Genomic DNA, 20700 nt, shown 5'->3' on the forward strand with positions numbered 1-20700 from the left:
AGATATTTTTAAGAATAAAAACAAAAAATAATATTTTTCGTGAATTTCCCCCCCCCCCCAGTGTGCTCTTAATATCCAATTCTCATTTGTTACTGAAATCACAAAGTTTTGAACTACTACTACTTACTGGCTTTTAAGGAATCCGGAGGTTCATTGCCGCCCTCACATAAGCCCGCCATCGGTCCCTATCCTGAGCAAGATTAATCCATTCTCTATCATCATATCCCACCTCCCTCAAATCCATTTTTATATTATCTTCCCATCTACGTCCCGGTCTCCCTAGAGGTCTTTTTCCCTCCGGCCTCCCAACTAACATTCTATATGCATTTCTGGATTCGCCCATATGTGCTACATGCCCTGCCCATCTCAAACGTCTGGATTTAATCTTCCTAATTATGTCAGGTGAAGAATACAATGCGTGCAGTTCTGCATTGTGTAACTTTCTCCATTCTCCTGTAACTTCATCCATCTTAGCCCCAAATATTTTCCTCAGAACCTTATTCTCAAACACCCTTAACCTATGTTCCTCTCTCAACGTGAGAGTCCAAGTTTCACAACCATAAAGAACAACCGGTAATATAATTGTTTTATAAATTCTAACTCTCAGATTTTTTGACAGCAGACTGGATGATAAAAGCTTCTCAACCGAATAATAACAGGCATTTCCCATATTTATTCTGTGTTTAATTTTCTCCCGAGTATCATTCATATTTGTTACTGTTATTCCAAGATATTTGAACTTCTCCTCCTCTTCGAAAGATAAATTTCCAATTTTTATATTTCCATTTCCCACAATATTTCGGTCACGAGACATAATCATATACTTTGTCTTTTCGGGATTTACTTCCAAACCTATTTCTTTATTTGCTTCCAGTAAAATCCTCGTGTTTTCCCTAATCATTTGTGGATTTTCTCCTAACATATTCACGTCATCCGCATAGACAAGCAGCTGATGTAACCCGTTCAATTCCAAACCCTGTCTGTTATCCTGGACTTTCCTAATGGCATACTCTAGAGCAAAGTTAAAAAGTAAAGGTGATAGTGCAAAAAAAAATGAAACTCCATATGAAGTCAGTTGTATAGACCAATTTATCGACAGAGTCGTTGCCTAGGATGCGCCATAGGAGGCTGGTGTATTATCTCGAAGAGTTCACTTGCTGACCGATGTTTACTAGAAGCTTTTTGCTTATATTAGTTCGCACTTTTCATATTCAAATTATTGAGCATCACTTTCGAATCGCCTTGCATATCCTCCTGAAAACTGCGTATACTCTAAGAAAATATAGATATAATATGAAATGTTACGCAATTTCTAATAGTTAGGTACGTAGATTTAATTTTAAATATGTTCTTGCCAACGTACTATGGTAATAACGATCATGATTTTAAAATCAAATGTAGGAAACAGAAAACGGATGTAGGTAAATTCTCATTTTTAAATATAACTATAAATGATTGGAATGACCTACCTGCAGCGGTCTTTGAGGGCTGTCCTTCCTTAAGGAGATTCAAGAATAATTTAAAAAGTTGTGTATAAAGTGAAAATTAAAATTAAGGTGACATTCAACATTTAATTTTTTAAGGTGACATGTATTTATCTAGCCTGACGAGTTTACTTCCTAGGTTTGAATTGTAAATTATTTAAAAATAGCGTGTAAGAGGGCCTTAGACTAGAAATGTTTAGTTTAAATGTAGTTCTGTTTATAAGTATACATAAGGGTGTATGTAATTATTTGACTTATTTGAACTGTTGTATCAGTAAAGTTATGGTTTTACAGTGCAGTGAACAGTTCCGATCAGTGATAATTTATAGCGTCAATGAAATGTGTTCTATAGTGTCAGTGAAATGTGTTACAGAGTGTCAGTGAAATGTGTGCTAAAGTGTCAGTGAAATGCGTCATAGTGCCACTACAGGGAATGAGATGAGAGTAAAGTGAAAGACTATTGAAACTTATGTAGGACCTCTACATAATTATGTAGGTTGTATTGTAAAATTAGGTATTTTATTTTATGTTTTATTATTATAGTGTTAAATTGTATTGTGTATAAAATTGTATATGTGTTGTAAAATTGTATTGTGTATTGTAAATTTTATTGTGCATTGCTTATCATTTTATTGTGTATTGTTAATATTGTATATACCACTGCCACCGGGTGCTTGCCCACTTGCAGTGTAAATACATACATACAATAAATACTTGATTTAAAAAGCTTTCTATCCTGAATACTTAAGAATAAGGCACGTTATAGATATTACAGGTTAATTCATAAATACTCACTTTTGTACGGGTGAAATGAACGAAGAATAAAAATAAAAAAGTTATAATTTTTATGCACTTCCGTGACGATAAATACACGCTTTTGAGTAGTTTTGATATCTCCAATACTGTTTTGTACCGTTATCTCGTACGCAGTATGAAAACGCGCAATCCGAGATATTGCGCGCCCGATGCAGTTTCCAAAAACACATTTGCGGAAGTCTGCTGCAGTTCAAGAGTATTTGCAGGTCAGCGAAATTTGTTTACGAACCCGCATTCACTGTGATAGATCATGCGCTGAGTGACATAATCCGGGGAATGCAGCTTTCTTCCGGGTCCGAGGAAAATATGTTGATCGGATGACGCATCGCTGATGGCACAACAATGGCCGTGAGCGAGGAGTGATGGTCAAGGCCACCTCATCACGCATCTTCAACTGTCGGCTCTCAGCCTTCGTAAGCTTTCGACACATTTTTCCGCGAACTTACTGCCATTGTTTTTTTATGTATAATTGCACGAATTTTTATACCTAAAGCTGTTTCTACACGATCACATTTTCGTTAAATTCAACGTTTTACAAGACATTTTAATACTTGTCAATACTTTACAAATTTTGTCAAATCACTTACAATAATTTAAAATTATTTCATTACTTTGAAAGTAAATAAGAACATGTTGTAACTGATTAAAGACTTGACAGCTCTTTGAATAGTTGACCAATGAGATTCTAAAACAGTATGGCGCTAAAACCACAAAAACATGGCGTCCTGGTCGAGGAAACATGTTAGCGAGTCCTGCATAGTCAAGAAACTCTTCAAAAGTGAGCTCTCAAACAATCATTGGCATTTTATCCCCATATTGACCAACTAGCCGTACCCGTGCGCTCCGCTGCACCCGTTAGAAATAAATATAAAGTAATTACAAATTAAAATAGGACATTTGATCCAGAGAACATTCGTGTTTGATAGAAGGATAAATCGTTTAATATGTTACTTAATTTAAATTGCCTCCAAATAATTAAAATGCGATCATTTTGGTCCAGAGACACTCATTTGGTGCAATGATAATTCCTTTAACATGTTTCTTAATTTTTATTACATGCAACCATAGTTTAATGAAGATTGACATAATTTAGATTTAATGTGTATATTTTATTTTACTTGTTATCGGTTTCCATTGAATTATGGTAATAACTTAATTTTAACCCTTCTTTTCTACGCATTCAGTAAATGGCGCTTGGCCCACGATGGTTCTGAACCCTTCAAATAACTTAAATTGTATTATATAATATTACATATTATATTATATTATATTATATTATATTATATTATATTATATTATATTATATTATATTACATTATATTATATTATATTATATTATATTATATTATATTATATTATATTATAGTATATTATATTATATTATATTATATCAGAAGTTACTGTAATAACATTATAGCATTATGTCCATCTAGAGAAACTACACTTTCCAATGGTGAATCAATAATTAATTATACAAATCGGTTAATTTAGCTTCCGATATTACTTCATACAAACACAGAAACATTCTCTGTAGGCTATCTTTCATAGCTTTCGATTGTTGCTGTCCAAGGCCCCTTATAGACGAAGTCATTTGTTTTTTAATTCATTACACTGCCTTAGATGACAGTTATTTTAATTTTAAAACTCATTTATCTCATTAAATATCAGTCCTATCAAAATTTTTCAGTGAATAAAACTTATCGCAAATTATTTTTGAAGAAACGTTTGTTATGTAACATTTTTCACAAAAATCAATAATAAGCGAGATATTTTGATTTATTTAATTCAGGCCCCCTTATAACCCCTCTTTTAAATAATGTATTTTGAATGCCATATAGCCTAAAATCTAAGTTACAACGACCTTAATTTATATTCCAATTTTCATCGAAATCCGTTCAGCCATTATCGCGTGAAAAGGTAACAAACATACAGACAGACTGACAGACATACAAACAAAAATTTCAAAAAAGCGATTTTCGGTTTCAGGGTAGTTAATTGTCTATGTTAGGACAATTATTTTTGGAAAATCGAAAATTACCAGACAAATTTCGGCTACAGATTTATTATTAGTATAGATGAGTTGAGTCCAATCATGAGTACGCTGGATAGGAATGGTAAATTCGGCTTTTTTTCTTTTCGATAATGCTGCAGTCTGTAGCCTATCAGTGTGTCCTGGAGTAAGAAATTTGTGATCGATCATCTTAAAATTTGAGGAATGCCGAATTTAGAGAAGTTTCTTTAGTAAGAAGAGAGAAAGCAGGACCTTTCTCCAGAACAGAAAATCAGTATGATGGACCAGAGAGCATTTCACAGAGGTGTAACTTTGTATATATTAAAATGTGCCTGTTCAATGATATTTTTCTTGTTCTACATGTCATTTCAATACTTTCATGTTTTGGTTATTTTCCTTGTACTACCGAATGGTACCAGTGAATACGGATAAAATGCACAATCGTGATCATACGGTGATCTACCATCATTTCGTTTATAATTAATGCAATGAACATAGTCTTATCCTTAATAAAAAAAGGAGTTAAGTGTATCATTTGGAGGCAACCGGCATAGCTTAGTCGACTAAGGTGCTTGCCTGTCGATCCGGAGTTGCGTTAGGGAGTGGGTTCGATCTCTGTTTGGGCTGATTACCTGTTTGAGTTTTTTCCGAGGTTTTCCCCAACCGTAAGACGAATGTCAGGTAATCTATGGCGAATCCTCGGCCTCACCTCGCAATCACCAGTACAATCGGCGCTAAATAACCTAGTAGTTGACACAGCGTCGTTAAATAACTAAGTAAAAAGAAATTATATTTTTTGGACCAAACGAGGTAACTCACAATTGTTCATACATCTCAATATTTAGAAATTATTATTATTACTATTATTATTATTATTATTGTTATTATTATTATTATTATTATTATTATTATTATTATTATTATTATTATTATTATTATTATTATTATTGTATCCTATAAGCAGGACCGGGTATTTATGGAGATCGCGAAAATCACGACATAATAGATATACAATAGATTTTTACTAATCTTTAGAAATTAAGTGATTCTGATTAATAATATGCGGATAAAACAATCGTGACAAATCGCGAAATAGAATTATTATAGCGAAACATGAACACATTCGCGAATTATTACTATTGCGTCGTTTTGTAGCGAATTACATATTCTGAGTTCTTTTTTTCGGATTCTTTTTTACTTGAATTTGTTATATATACAAGTAGGCTACATTACATGGTATTCCAGGTGTTCTGATTACATTAGTGAACTCAAAAGACGTAGAATTCAACATTTCACTAATAATTTGAAACTGTTAAACTGAGGGCTGCATTTTTTTTTAATGAATGAGTGTTAAATACAGTCTCAACCCAACAAATATTGTCTACTGACCATACCGCGCCTTTACCAGAACCCAACGAACCTTTAATGTTAATTATTTGGAAAGTAATATTCATACTGAGTTAATACTCCAATTCCAAAATAATTGTATTTTCCAAAATTTCCATTAATCTTCGCCAAGAGTACAAATCAATCTCCAACAATCTCCGCCGACAACAATATTAAAAAACACTAATGATAAAATTAATCTCCACAAATACTTGCCCCTGCCTATAACCCCAGATCACATATAGATTGCTCATTCCTGTGTTAAAATCGGTTGCATTTTGAAGAGAAGAATCGCCACCTGTCCGCCATAAACGAACACGAGATGGCAGTACAGTCGCTGATGCAATTCGAATGGGAGTTATGACGTGACTCCTTATGTAACAACTAGATGGCAGCATAGTAAACCTGACAAAAGTTGTTACCGCCAAAGCCTATAACGCCGAGCAATCTGGGTATATATGATCTAGGCTATAACAGTAATCATGTAATAAAATGGTATAATCCCCATACATACATTTACTGACCTTGCATAATCCAAAGAACTTTAATTTTCAGGTATCTTAATTTGAAGAATTTTGTCTTACTTTTCACGCGCGCACACGGATTGTTTCTGTCCAATAATGTATGTTTCTGTCCTTGCAGTCGAAGTGTCATGCTGAACTGTTTCGAGAGCAACCCAAAACCTATCCCGGGTAACACCGATACGGCTCTGGGAGGCTCCGCCACCTCAACGAACGGCAGTTGTACAACAGAACAGGAATGGTGGCGCCATCACGTTATCTACCAGATATATCCTAGATCTTTCAAAGATAGCAACGGAGATGGGGCTGGGGACCTTAAAGGTATGCTCAAAACCTTTTATCGAAAGCGTGATGAGAATATTTGCATGCAGGGGGTATCAATTTTTTGGTACTCATTTTTTTTATTTCTGATCATACGAGAAACTATTGTCATGCTGCAAAAAGAAATACTTAACGAGATTTTCGAAGAAATAGGTACACCACAGTCTAGTATATACAGTCATGAAGCTTGAGTTGTGAGGGTGCTAGGAACAATAGACTGTGCCGCTACTATTTCGCATTGTCTGTAATGAGGCGATAGCAGCGATCCTAGTGGTTAGCAACTACCAATGGATGCATATTTACTACGTATTGAGCTTCGTGACTGACTGTGGGTACACGTTTCTATTTTCATTGATGCCGCGAGTAAGGTCTTAGGCCTTGAACAATTTCTCCTAAACCATTGGACAGATTTTGTTCATATCCATTATCTACGAGTCAATTAATTCAAGAATGGTATACATGTATTGTAATAGTTTTTATTAGACAATTATTTGATTCCCGGTTCAGTGTGGGAGATGGTGGGAATTTCCCGCTGTGAAACTTCCGAAGTTCACTCAGTTTCTCATATAAGTGAGTATTGGGTCTTTCCCGCAGTGAAACACTGACGGAGCATTTTTAAAGTAGTTTTCATGTTTAAGGAAACGATGTCCATATCTTTATTTGAGAAAGGAAATTTAATTATAATTCGCGCTGCGTCTTAAATGAAATAATAATACATATTACGATACAAGGTTAGGAAGTTCATTTTGTGCGAGATCGTGTGTATTTGCTTGTTTTCCGCACAGAACCAATACGCGGTAAGTGTGAAATACCACATTCAGTATTCCCAACCTAACACACATAACAATTTCCCTCTTCTTACCGCTTAAGCGCGACATTCATTTTACTGCTTTAGGCTTTTAACATATTATTTTTAGAGACGTTTAACATAGTAATAATTATAAATTGGAAACTTACCACTGCAATTTCACCTAAATTGCAATGTTAATTATTGTTTTTAAATATTTGCAAAAATTAAGTAAAGTCTACTACTCCACGAAACTTATTGCATTCCTGATACAAGTAACATTAAGGAAGCCGTGAAAAAATCAATGAGATTCCAGATGCCGATGTTATTACTGCAATATATTATATAAATAATATTGTTAAAATATTAAAATGAAAAATAAATCATTACATAACCTTACCGTTTAAGTTCGCATTTATAGACTGAGGGAAGAAAAAAGACAGACGTAAATCACGGCCTGCTGGAGTATAGTAAACACAGAAAACATTTTACAGCAACAATGTTGAAGAAAGATATTTTGGTGTTTCGAAGTTGGCGTCATTAAACAGAAACCAAGATGGAGATTTCATTGCAACTAATTAGAAATTCGTCTTTCAGATATGTAATAAACGATCTTCGCACAAAATAATGTACGATACACGAGCGGTATGTTTGTTTTCATGTTCTCGGAAATTAAAAAAGCTCAACTACGTTTCGCTTTTTCAATCTTTTCCTCGAACATGAAAACGTCAACATACCGCTCTTGTAACGTATATTACTATTACAAATTCGAGGAAAAGTTTGTAATGCACTTTACAAACGTGTATTGTACAGTATTTTTTTTTTTTTGCACAATAGCATATTTTGAAAACAATATTTTTTAAAATCTTAATATACAGTACGTACATTGCACAATGAAAAGTTGACTGAAGTTTAGCAGTTTGGCCAACATACAGACTTCGCCATCAACTCCAATGTGAAGGAGTAAAAATGATTCAGGCACTTGTAATATTTCGTGTTCAATTGGAATAATTTTGATTTCTTTTTGTTAAGTGAAGTTTGAATTGTTTAAATAAAATTCAGTACATTTCAAATGCAGATCATATATTATCATTAGGGCTAGGATTTTGATGAAATTGCATCTTTTTTCTAGTAAGCCAGAAATATTGCTGCTTTAGTATTTATATGTTATGTGATAAACTGAGTGTTGTAAGACATATTTGTTAGGGCATTTTTTTTGCATTTTTTGCCTGTTTCAACTCATAAGAGCATCTTTTGTTTTATTCGGTCATTTTTTAGGCATTTTCATTTAATTTTGGCCATAAATCCCCATTATTAATGTAAAATAATATTTATTTCCTTTGATATTTTCTTTACATATTTTGTCCATTAATACCCATTATTTTGTATGATATTTTAATCGTTTTTCTACACAAATATTGCCATTTTAACGTAGTACACCCCATGTAATGGATCAGTCCAACCACCCCTTCAATATAGACTCCTCTATATCTGCTAATTCCGGATAAGAGTGGCCTTGTGGTAGACTACATGGAAACTAAAAGTAAAGTAAATCAATGGCTCTACAGCCCATGAAGGGCCAAGACAGATCATACATGGAAACTACATCAGGTAAAATAATTAATTAAAGTGTACTACTTAGAAAAAATTATGTAAAATTTAATTTAATTACTAGTCTAAATATTAAGTAGTACAAAACGTCTTTTCCTACAAAGCAAATTATGTAAGGTCAATTTTTAGGGCATTTTAAGGGAATTTTTTAAAGATTTTTAGGTCATAAATGCATTGTTTTTAGGATATTTTTTTTTCGTGATTTATAGGTCATCAAAATCCTAGCCCTAATTATCATGTATTATATATATGATCTAGGGTATAATGTATAATATTAATTAACACTGCGTTTTGCGTATGAATTTTACATGCATTGTAGGATTGTAGCATACATAGAAGGCAGTGGTTTTCATTATAACTCTAGAGCAGTTATTTGTAATATTTCAACATATTTATCTAGGTAGGCAACTTCGAATTGAGTAAAATAAACTTTCAATCGTGGCGGCCGTTTGCCGTATTAACGAGAAAACATACTATCGTGCAAAAAATATGATTTATAATTCGTAGGGTAAACTGTATAGTGATTGACCACTTAAGCTAATGAATAATAAAACAATGAAATAGCGGAAAACAGTGGTAACTTATTGAGAGAATTTTAAAGGCATTGGGTCAAGTGAAGATTCAGAAACAAATCAAAATCAATAAACAAAAGAAAAAATAAAATTTTAATGCAAAGATAAATTAAATAAACACAAGTCCACTTTTACAGTTATTGACCGTCTACTGCACAGTTATTGACCACACGCTTATTAGTGATTGACCGTCTACTGCACAGTTATTGAATACTAATTTATTAGTGATTGAACAACACATTTTCACAATTTTCACTTTTTTCTTGTCTGTTTCGTTTCTCTTCTTCTGATCTTTTTCATTAAGAACTATTCTCCACCGGCGTAGCTCTGTCGGCAAAGGTGTTTGCCTGCCGATCCGAAGTTTCGTTCGGGCGCGGGTTCAATTCCCGCTTGGGCTGATTACCTGGTTGGGTTTTTCCGAGGTTTTGCCCAACCGTAAGGCAAATTTCAGGTAATCTATGACGAATCCTCGGCCTCATCTCGCCAAATACCATCTCGCTATCATCAATCCCATCGACGCTAAATAACCTCGTAGTTGATACAGTGTCGTTAAATAACCAAGTTAAAAAAATAAGAAAAGAACTCTTCTCGCTGCCTTTTCTTTCATTTCTTATTCGCTTCCTTTCTTCTCTTGCCTCTTCTTCCATTTTTCTCTTTTGTGCCTTATCAGAAGCAAGTGTGTGTCATTTCTCTGATGTTATTACAAATGGCTTCACCCAGCACTGGACGAGGACCAAAGAACACTTTTCCTTCAACGGGATATTTGTTTCTGGACGCTAAGGTTGCTTTTAGGACACCAAACTTCTTGGCAGCTTCATTTAAATCAAATCCACTGCGGACAGGTTCTGTAGCGTTTCGTAAAGCTTCCCCTGTATAATGCACTTTACCTGGCTTAGGTATTATAATATAGTATCAGTCATGTAAAAATCCCCATCATTTAACCGATAACATATATAGAATTGAAGCACATTGGTCATTATTCTAACAAATAATTTATGAACGACCAATCACTGTAGTTTGCGGCCATTCACTTTATAGTGATTGACCACGGGGCATTTTTATGTCATATAAAAACTTTTACAAAATAATATTCTGTGGACGGAAACCTTATACCTTTTCTCTCACTGTGAGTGTAAAAACGAGCACCAGAATTTATGTATCCTTTGCAGAATAAATAAATTATTGCGTGCATTATTCTTAGCAATTTCTCTAGTTACTTACACTTGTTTAGGTTCAGTTGCATTTCCAATCGATTTCAGTCCTCTCAGACAACAGACACTAACTCAGTGGGATGAACAGCGACAACTAACCACAAATAAGGGTTGTTACTAGAGGTATATGCAGCAAAAAGTGAAATCACGATCGTGGTTTATTCACAATATACTTGAAAAAAGGAAGCGGTCAATCACCGTATACTGGTCAATAACTACCTAGTTTACCCTATATATCCCCCGTTAGGCACAGTGGAGAAGTTACTTAGGCATTTTTTACAAGAAGTCTTGTGGTTATATATTATCACTTCATTGTAGTCATTAAGTACTTACACCATTATTACAAATCGCAATATCTTTCATAAGAACGCAATATTTACCTATTAGTCTAATGGCCAGTTTGTCCAAGTAATGTTTAATTTTGCTTAACGAATGTTAAATTAACAGTCTGTTTATTTTTAACGCTTTGTTAATGTATTTTCCATTTGTTCAACATAATTTTGTTTAAGATAACCAACACTTAACTATAACGTCTGTTAGCACTATTTTAACTACTCAACAGCAGTTGGTAATGATTCTACACATGTAAGACAATTTTTGATTGGCTAAAATTAATCTTTAAATTCTATATTATAGAGTGAGTCATGAAACTTGCATAAAATGACAACCTGTTATAGTAGGCCACGCTCCATAAACAAACAGTTGACAAATGAAAGTTGTAGGTGACGTGCTGAATAATAATTACAAAGTAAGGTTATATTTCCTCATTGCTATTATGGATACGAAATACGAAAGAAATAAAATAACACTGATGTATTTAAACAGTCCAAAGTATTTTTTAAATGTTATATTACCAATCATATGCTAAACATTCCCTACAGAGAGACACAAAATATTAATTTCCCAACTTCTGTTCGAACAGCTGTGGAGACATCGGCCATATTTAACTAACTGTTAAACGAGTTAACTGTCCGAAATCCTACATTTAAAATTAACAAACTGTTAACAATCTGTTAAACCAAACTGGTGTTGAAAACATACAATTTTATTAATTAACAAACTGTTTAGAGTTTAACAGTCGTTAAATGTTCTAACAATACTTGGAAAAACCGGCCATAATTCTTATTCTTTGATGGGCACGAAAAGTAAATCACATATTTCCGCCATAGATAGCCATCTAACTGGTAGATATCACAAAACGGTCAAAGATACTTATCTTTATCGGAAGACGAGAGATAGTTGTAGGTAACGCGCGGAGTACGTCGAAATGCTCGGAAAAAATCTAAAAACTGAATCTTTGGAAGCAAAATTTAAAAATACAGTAATATAATAATGAAAGGTGTCTGGTAATATGTGTCGTGACAGCTGCAGCTGTACCGGTAGCGGTAGTTCGTCTCGGAACGCATTTTCCCGCACATTTATCACTGAGTCTTGACATAGACCGAATAAACGATTGTCAACCGTGACACTATGCCATGCCCCAGTAACCTTGTGACCATTCATGCAGAATCCACTATTGCGACTTATCTGACGGCTGTGTTAAGCCTGTCACAAATCTATCGTCATATGCCCCTGATTAACCATGGAAAGGGTTATACAAATCACATAACTCGACATATTCTTCCCCAAGTTCTCTTAGAAATCTGCTGCGTGTTAGAGAACAGTAAGGAAAACTCGCTTACAAGCTGCCACATGGGATTGCTCAGTATTGCTTGAAGTGGAGCTCCTGCATAGATGCGGTGCAGGGGAGACTAGAGTATCACGAGAAAACCTCCCCAACAACCATTAATTCCACTCGAAAATCTCGGATTTAGAGGTTACTTACTTACTGGCTATTAACGAATCCGAGGGTTCATTGCCGCCCTCACATTGCTTCCCATCCTGAGCAAGATTAATCCAGTCTCTATCATCATATCCCACCTCCCTCAAATCCATTTTAATATTATCCTCCCAACTACGTCTCGGCCTCCCCAAAGGTCTTTTTCCCTCCGGCCTCCCAACTAACACTCTATATGCATTTCTGGATTCGCCCATACGTGCTACATGCCATGCCCATCTCAAACGTTTGGATTTAATGTTCCTAATTATGTCAGGTGAAGAATACAATGCGCGCAGTTCTGTGTTGTGTAACTTTCTCTATTCTCCTGTAACTTCATACTTCTTAGCCCCAAATATTTTCTCAAACACCCTTAACCTATGTTCCTCTCTCAAAGTGAGAGTCCAAGTTTCACAATCATAAAGAACAACCGGTAATATGACTGTTTTATAAATTCTAACTTGCAGCTTTTTTGACAAATACTACAACTGGCAATTATTTTCTAAGTGTTATGTTAGCAGCAATAATTTTGGTTTGCAGGAGAAGAAATCTGATGACATGAAAGTAGCTGGTCTTGTGAAATTTGAATGTAATTAATAATTAATTAGTAATACCGATACTATTATTATTATTATTATTATAAATTATTGTTATTATTAATTATTGGTATTATTATTAACTGTATTTTTAATTAATAAGTTTATTATTGTCATTATTGAGTGTAATTAGTTGCCACTGCCACCGGGTATATACCCATTGCAGTGTGAATAAATACACACACATAGTGTGTAGCGTCCTGTTAAATAATAAAATTAATATTAATATTAATACACAATTCAGTTGTGTTGCGTTGTGATTCCAATTCAACACTTATATTCAGGTAAGTGTAATTAAATAAGATATAATTATAGACCTAGGCTTACATGGTATGAAACATACTCGTAGCTAATGGACAGAAATATATTTCTTAGTGTTCAGATTTGTATTAAAATGTCCAAGAGAGAAAATAGCATGGTAGCGACTTAGAATATATATGGGTATTTGAAATAGGGTATACACTTCAAAGCACGTGGTATTCTGTTTTCGGAATTCGTACTAATCATTTCACATGATTAAACAGAATAGATTTTTAGGTTAGATCTCGTCTAAAACTGTTTAGTCAAAGCAATGAATTTCATGTTGTCAGACAAAATACATTTTAATATTAGATCACATTAATCTACTAATTACCAACATAATGTGCTAGAGGTTCAGGAGGAAAATCTAGGCCTACTCTTTCACAAATTATTGGACCATTTAGAAAACACCTACAAACATAAAGATGAGATGTGGTAAATAAATAAATAAGCAAGACATTTTTACTGTTAATACTATATTATTATTATTATTATTATTATTATTATTATTATTATTATTATTATTATTATTATTATTATTATTATTTCAATACATAGCATTGTGACTTTACCCTCTTTGGTGATATCTGGTATTAGTTGGCAACACTGAAGAGACGGTCAAATTAGCTTTTTAGGAACTATTCTTACGTGACCCTCATTATACGTATCTGCAAGACCATAGCATGTATGATGTATACTTCGCACGAAAACATGACGACCTTCCCTCATCCCCTTCACCAGTCAACTGCAGGCACGCGCAAGGGATAAACCCTTAGCCGAGTTGCCAATTCTTGAAGTCATTGTGATTTGCGAACGTTTCTCAAACTGTGTTCCGTGAAACCGCGATTTTCAGAAAGACTATGTTATCTTTGTAAATATACCTTAATTTATAATTACTAAAACAAAATTGGTATAAAAATGAACAAACTTATTTTAAAAACACTTATATTTATATTTTCACTAACATGTTTTGCCTAAATAAACAAAAAAATGCAGACTTCTATAATAAGTGTTAAATTCTCGTTTTATTGAAGTTCCAGAATTGTATACTTAATTAAGAATGTTGCGCTGGTAAAATTTTCTGAAACTGTGATCATTGAATAGTCATAGAATTTGTAGTACAAAAGAGTAAAGTTAGATTTTATCAGCTTCGCCTTGGGTGATAATTTCCACGAACGCATAAAATCTGTTTACTCTAGTATGCTATACAATATTTTATTCATTACTGGCATCTAAATTTAATTTTAAATTGTAGGGCTTTTCTTTGTACTGTGTTGTTGGCGAAGAAGTTCATATATATTCATTTTACTATTGCTAATATGTTGGTTGTCATGTAGAGTGATTTAAAAACATTTAATTCACTACTGTAAGTTAGAAAACTTTTAAGCACTGCTGTGAATAATGTCATTATTTAGGTTGCTAAGGACGGTGTTGCTGTTGGCGATATCTCTTTCACGTACTGTTCACATACTGTTCGGCGAAGTAAATCACGTATAAAATCGTCTATCTTACCGAATTCTGTTTTAATTTGTTTATTTTCTCTTTAGTTGGTGAACCGTAATTCTTAATTTTCATGCCCATATATCCAACTCCGCCGGTTGCGTCCGATGTTAAGTGATTAAGATTTATACTTGTTAAACTGCCTGAACTTTCGATTACTTTATGGATAGAATTTCTAACGTTAGACACAATTTTAACACTTTGTTTTCTTAGCTACGCTCCTCTGCAAATAAGATATTCTGTTTTCTTTGACGGTGTTATTTGTTGTTCTTGTCGTGATCTTCAAGTGTATCAGGAGGCCTGGCTGCGGATCATCTGCTCCAACACTCATTTAATCATGGCCGGAATAAATTAGACATATTGAACCGCACAACGGTATAAAACAACACGTCGACAAAGACACTGAGAATGGGTGAAACCCAACTGGTAGAGGCAATGACTGTTAGATTTGGCAATGCTGGGATCTATTGTATTTCTGCCACGCGGCTAGGGGTTGAGTAGAGGATGGGGGTTTATGACGGATTACCAATTCCAAGAAGAGAGGCCGTCATGTTTCCGAGCCAAGTATAACATTAAAATTGTCGAAAGTATGAAATATCTGAAAATGACTAAGAAAGAAATAATAGGCCTAATAAAAATTGAGAAGTCATGAATTATTCAAAATTTGTTTATACGGGAAGTTATATAATTCACCTCACATATTCAATTTTAAAGTGGTACAAAACATTGAAAAATACATTGCGTGTACAGTTATGTTAAGTTAATAATGTGTATAAGTATTTGGAACTTACTTCTATATATGAAATAACAATATGGAGTCATAGAGCATCGACTCTCTTGTGTGGAATATTCCAATCACTCTAACACGACGATGACGACGATTTCATTGTATTGAATTTAATGTGGGAATCTTCTTTCACGACAATAAAATTCTGCTGTGAGTTCAGAAGCGAAGTAGTACTAGCGTAGTTTCAGATGGAAAACATAGTAGGAGACATCGATCTGTTACAAACCGGGAAAACAAGAGAGTGCGATAAGCAACTCTGTACTCCGATACGGATTACGTCAGCACGTAGAATCTGTGAGGTTATCAGAAAAAATTACTAATGTTGCTCGAAATGTATTCTATCCTTACATAATCGCGCTCGTCCAGGAATTAGCTGGACGTATTGGACGCAAACAGACGAGATCAGAACATTCGAAATTAAATGTTAGATGGTAGTTGCTGTGCGGTACTGCAAGATAAAACATGAGGTAAAACAACCAAGAAAAAATTCACAATTGCAGCTCTATTAATTCATGACAGTGCCCCCATTAATGTACGAAAGCGAATGGAGATTTCAACCAAAAGACGAAATAATGATTCAGTCTGTTGAAATGAAATTTTTACGTACAAGTTTTATATTTTGCTACAGATATGGAAGTCACTTCAGAGCTTCCCCCTGTTCTTCTTATATTCTTCTTGTTCTTCTCATCCTCTCTTGTTCTCCTAATCTTCTTCGTGTTCTTCTTGTCTTCCCATTCTACTCTTTGTGATCCCCTTGTTATCCTTGTACTCCTCTTGTTCTTTTTGCATTTCCCTTGTTCTTCTTTCCTTCTGATCTTCTTCTCTTCCCTTTACACTCCCTGTGATCCCCTTGTTCTCCTTGTCTTCCCCTTGCACTTCTTGTGATCCCATTGTTCTCGTTGTGTTCCCCTTGTTATTCTTGTCTTCTTCTTGTTCTTCCTGTCTTCCCCTTGGACTCATTGTATTTCCCTTGTACTCCTTATGTTCCCCTCGTTATTCTTGTCTTCCCGTTATTCTCCTTGTCTTCCTATTCTTTTTGTCTTCCCTTTGTAATTTTTGTGATCCCCATTGTTCTCATTTTATTACCCTTGTTCGTCTTGTCTTCCCTTGTTTTTTATTGGTTATTCTACGACGCTTTTCAACTGCTGTTGTTATATAGCGTCTGAATGAGATGAAGGTGATAATGGTAGCGAAATGAGTCCGGGGTCCAACGTCGAAAGTTACTCAGCATTTGCTCTTATTGGGTTGAGGGAAAACCCCGGTAAAAACCTCAACCAGGCAACTTGCTCTAACCAGGATTTGAACCCGGGCCCGTTCGTTTCATGATCAGGCGTGCAAACTATTACTCCACAGCGGTATCTTCCCTTTCCTTCTTGTTATTGTCTTCCCTTTGTACGCCTGGTCGTCCCCTTGTTCTCCTTGTGTTCCCTTTGTTTTTCATGTCTTTCCCTTATATTCCTTGTGTTCTACACCTGTTCTCATTTTAATCCTTGTTGTCCTCTTGTTCTCCTTGTATTCTCCTTGTTTTCTTTGTATTTCCATTTGTTCTCCTTTTGTTTCTCTTGTTCTCTTTGTATCCCGTTTGCTGTCCGTGTATTCCCCTTGTTATACTTGTATTCTCCTTGTCTCTTTCTTGTTCTACTTGTGGTATTCCCCCTTTTCTCTTCTTGTGTGATCACACCCACCTCATAATAAAACTGTGCGCCTATCAATTTTTTTTGGAATCCTCTACGAGGGACATTGTTGTTATCCTTATCGTAAACCTAGAAGTTTGTACCCATAGCTTTCCTTCCTCTGAAGAACACTTGCTAAGGATTTTATTGCCCTTAGTCAGGGAACCTCAGATTCAACTGCTAGCATGTTAACTATTAGATTTAATGTGGTAGTTTTCAGTTTATGCACAGCGATAAGCGAAAATATGAGGTATTTGCTAAAGAAAATTTGTTAATCAAACATTATACTAATTATAGAACTGCGGACATTGCGTTGGAATTGTTCCGAAACAAGCATTAGTTGTCCTTTTAATGTTTGTGAGGGGTGGGGGCGGCATACGAATGGATACGGATTAACTTTGGGTGAGCATTAGCCCATCGATGTCCCTTTGTTGATATCGTCCCTACATATAGTCCGGGTCAGTTTACTTCATACCCTAAGGGTGAAACCTAACCATTTTCACCCCATTACTATATATGCTAGCGGATTGTGGTCATTTTCTAGTTTGCAGGTTGAATTTTCTTTTGCCAACTTCGTTTCGAATTTCGATACTGACAAATACTATAAATGGTGGTGATTTTGTAACTGGTATGTTGGCAGCTGAGACAAATATCGACAATATTTGTCGGTACTGGAGTTCCATGAAATTGAAATTGTACTAGATTTCTGAGCCGGTTACTGGAAGCTAGTGAAATTTGAACATACCAATAATTAATTAATATCAGTATTAATTAATACATAATAGTTATTTTATGTGTTACGTTGTGGTTATAGGCTAATTGAAGACTATAGTCAGGTAAGTTTTCGGAGTTAGTACTAATAATTTCATGTGGTCAAACAAAATATATTTTTAGGTTAGGTCTCGTGAGTCAATTGTTTAGTCAAACCAATGAATTTCGTATTACCAGATAAAATACTTGACATGTTGATCCCTTTCCCGCATAGTTTGCGTACGAAAATATGTCACAAATTATTGAATTATTTAGAATAACCTTCCAACATAAAGTGCGGTAAGTAAATAAGTAATTTAGTATGTAGGATCGTGTGATATCTGGTAACAGTTGGAAACACTGACAGGAAGGCAATATTTGCTGTTTAGAAACTGTTCTTATGTGACTCTCACTATATAATTGCTAGTTGTTTCCTGTACCCTAAGGTTACCGGACGTTCCCGTTACCGGACGTCCCAGAATTTTTCTTTCTGTCCCCGGAATGTCCCCGAATTTAATAATTTTTCCCCAGATATCCCCGGATTTTTATTGTTAATTATTAATATGATTTAATGATCCTTGCACATTGCTGTGATAAATTTTGCTAATGAAACTTTGCCGTTTTATCGTGATGTCATAATCAAAACTGAAGTTGAGGACGTAACTGCAGACTTCCGTTGTTATCGAAATTTATAAAAAAAAACTGAACTCCAGGAAAGAAGAAAAGTGTATTGCATTTTTGAATCTTGCGTACACCACTGTATTACACCATCAATTGAGTAACTTTTGGGCATCTTTATAAGAAGTGGTGGTTCTTATTTCTTAACAGATTTCTCAGTATCTCTGATGAATTTTATGAAAATGCCGTTGAATATCCCAGTGCCTGCGTTATTTATTCACAAGATAAGACATCTATGAAATGTACTTATATTGCTAAGACCTCCTTTAGAATGGGAAACATTTCAAGAGACGAAAATCCACGTGTAGATGGACTTCACCTGGATGAAGGTAATTTATTTGATGAAATTTCTTCCTTGAAGAAATACGTAACTTCAGAAAAAATGTTCCTCGTTGCTCAAAATGGAGTGAAATTTTTTATTAATTTTTTTTTTTTTTAGGAAATAATTCCTTGTACACAACTTCAGAATTTGATTGAAATATCTGTGTGTCCTGGAAGCAATGCTTCATTGGAGAGAGTTTCTTCAATGAACAAGATGTGGACATCCCAGAAATCCAGAAGTAGTTTAGAAAGCCTTCGTACTATGCTTGCTATCTTAGCCATTGTCAACATGACGTGTCAGGAATTTGCTGAAAAACTGGGATCTAGAGAAGGCTGCTTAAAAAAATTCACTCTTCTGAAAAAAAAATAGCTTACTTATAAATATGGTTATAATATCAACTTTCATGTGTTTCAATAAACATATTCCTAAGTGATACAAAGTGTTAAAAGTGTATAATCAAAGTGTACAGTATAAACAGTAGTTTGGTCTGTAAATAGTATAAGTAGTACCAGTATATTAATTCTTTAAATTGAATCGGTCATTTGTAAACCCACAAAGTCACAGAAAATAAGTTTCGAGAAAAATATAAAAAAAACTATCTGCGGTTAATGGATTTTCTGTTAGGTCTATAAAAATTTTAATTTTACAGGAGGACCATACATTAGTAAGTCTGATTACAAAAGCATTGTATCTTAATTATCTCATTTCATATCACCTTAAAATGTTTTTTAATTTTTTGGACTCATGTTGTTTTATAAGTGCCAATAATAACAACTTCAGTATCCTGACAAAATATGACGTCTATTGTTTGTTGTAGTGTGAAATACATTATTATGCAGTTTTCAATCAATTTATATTGTTATTTTTGTTTCATATTGAAAATGAATATTATCATCCACAAATTAAATTCAAAATATCATAGCCGACTTAAAAAAAGTTATTTGCGAGTATTTAATTTTCATACCAGTGTGTCACATGTTTAATGACAATGTATGAGTACAGACATATCTTTAGTTCACAATAAGAAAATAACATAAATTGGATATTATCCCTCCGAAAAAAGACGATGTTTCTTGCTTTGGGATCTCTCTTCGAGGACTTTTTCTCTTTATATCATGCACTTCTACAAGTCCTTGAAGCTACACAGGTTCACATTTTGTTCACTTTTGCTATCAAATGACGTAGTTTTATTAAAAATGTCTATTCTGTCTGGTACAGGTACTTTCATAGAACACTTGATTATTTGAATTTAAATACTATTATAGTCACAATCATGCCATGTGTGACTATAATAGTATTTAAATTAATTAATGTGTCACATCAACGGACGTATATACGTCACCAAACATCGTAAGATGAAGATTACACTTGATTATTTTTTCTTCTACTGAACTCTTGGAACTATACTCACTGTCCAACACCTTGACAAAGAAGTGCATGATAGCAAATGCATCATGGCGTTAAGCGTTAAAGCCAGTCGGGACTGATGTGGTTTTGAAAGAACTCAATATTTTAAGATTTTATAGAATGTTTAGTCATGATCGGACTCATGTTGTTT

At 34.3% G+C, this 20700-nt stretch overlaps 1 protein-coding gene across 2 annotated transcripts in view; it reads left to right on the top strand.

Annotated features, from left to right (window-relative positions):
* LOC138704568 (maltase 2-like) overlaps nucleotides 1–20700 on the top strand; it is a 116172-nt gene that overhangs the window by 24630 nt on the left and 70842 nt on the right. For both annotated transcript variants that reach the window (XM_069832610.1, XM_069832609.1), the window contains exon 2: nucleotides 6340–6539. In XM_069832610.1, the coding sequence (XP_069688711.1) occupies nucleotides 6350–6539 (190 nt within the window). In that variant the 5' untranslated portion in view covers nucleotides 6340–6349. The remainder of the gene's footprint in view (nucleotides 1–6339; nucleotides 6540–20700) is intronic.

This window comes from Periplaneta americana, chromosome 8 (genome assembly GCF_040183065.1).
Source record: "Periplaneta americana isolate PAMFEO1 chromosome 8, P.americana_PAMFEO1_priV1, whole genome shotgun sequence".
In the NCBI taxonomy this organism is placed as follows: Eukaryota; Metazoa; Arthropoda; class Insecta; order Blattodea; family Blattidae; genus Periplaneta; species Periplaneta americana.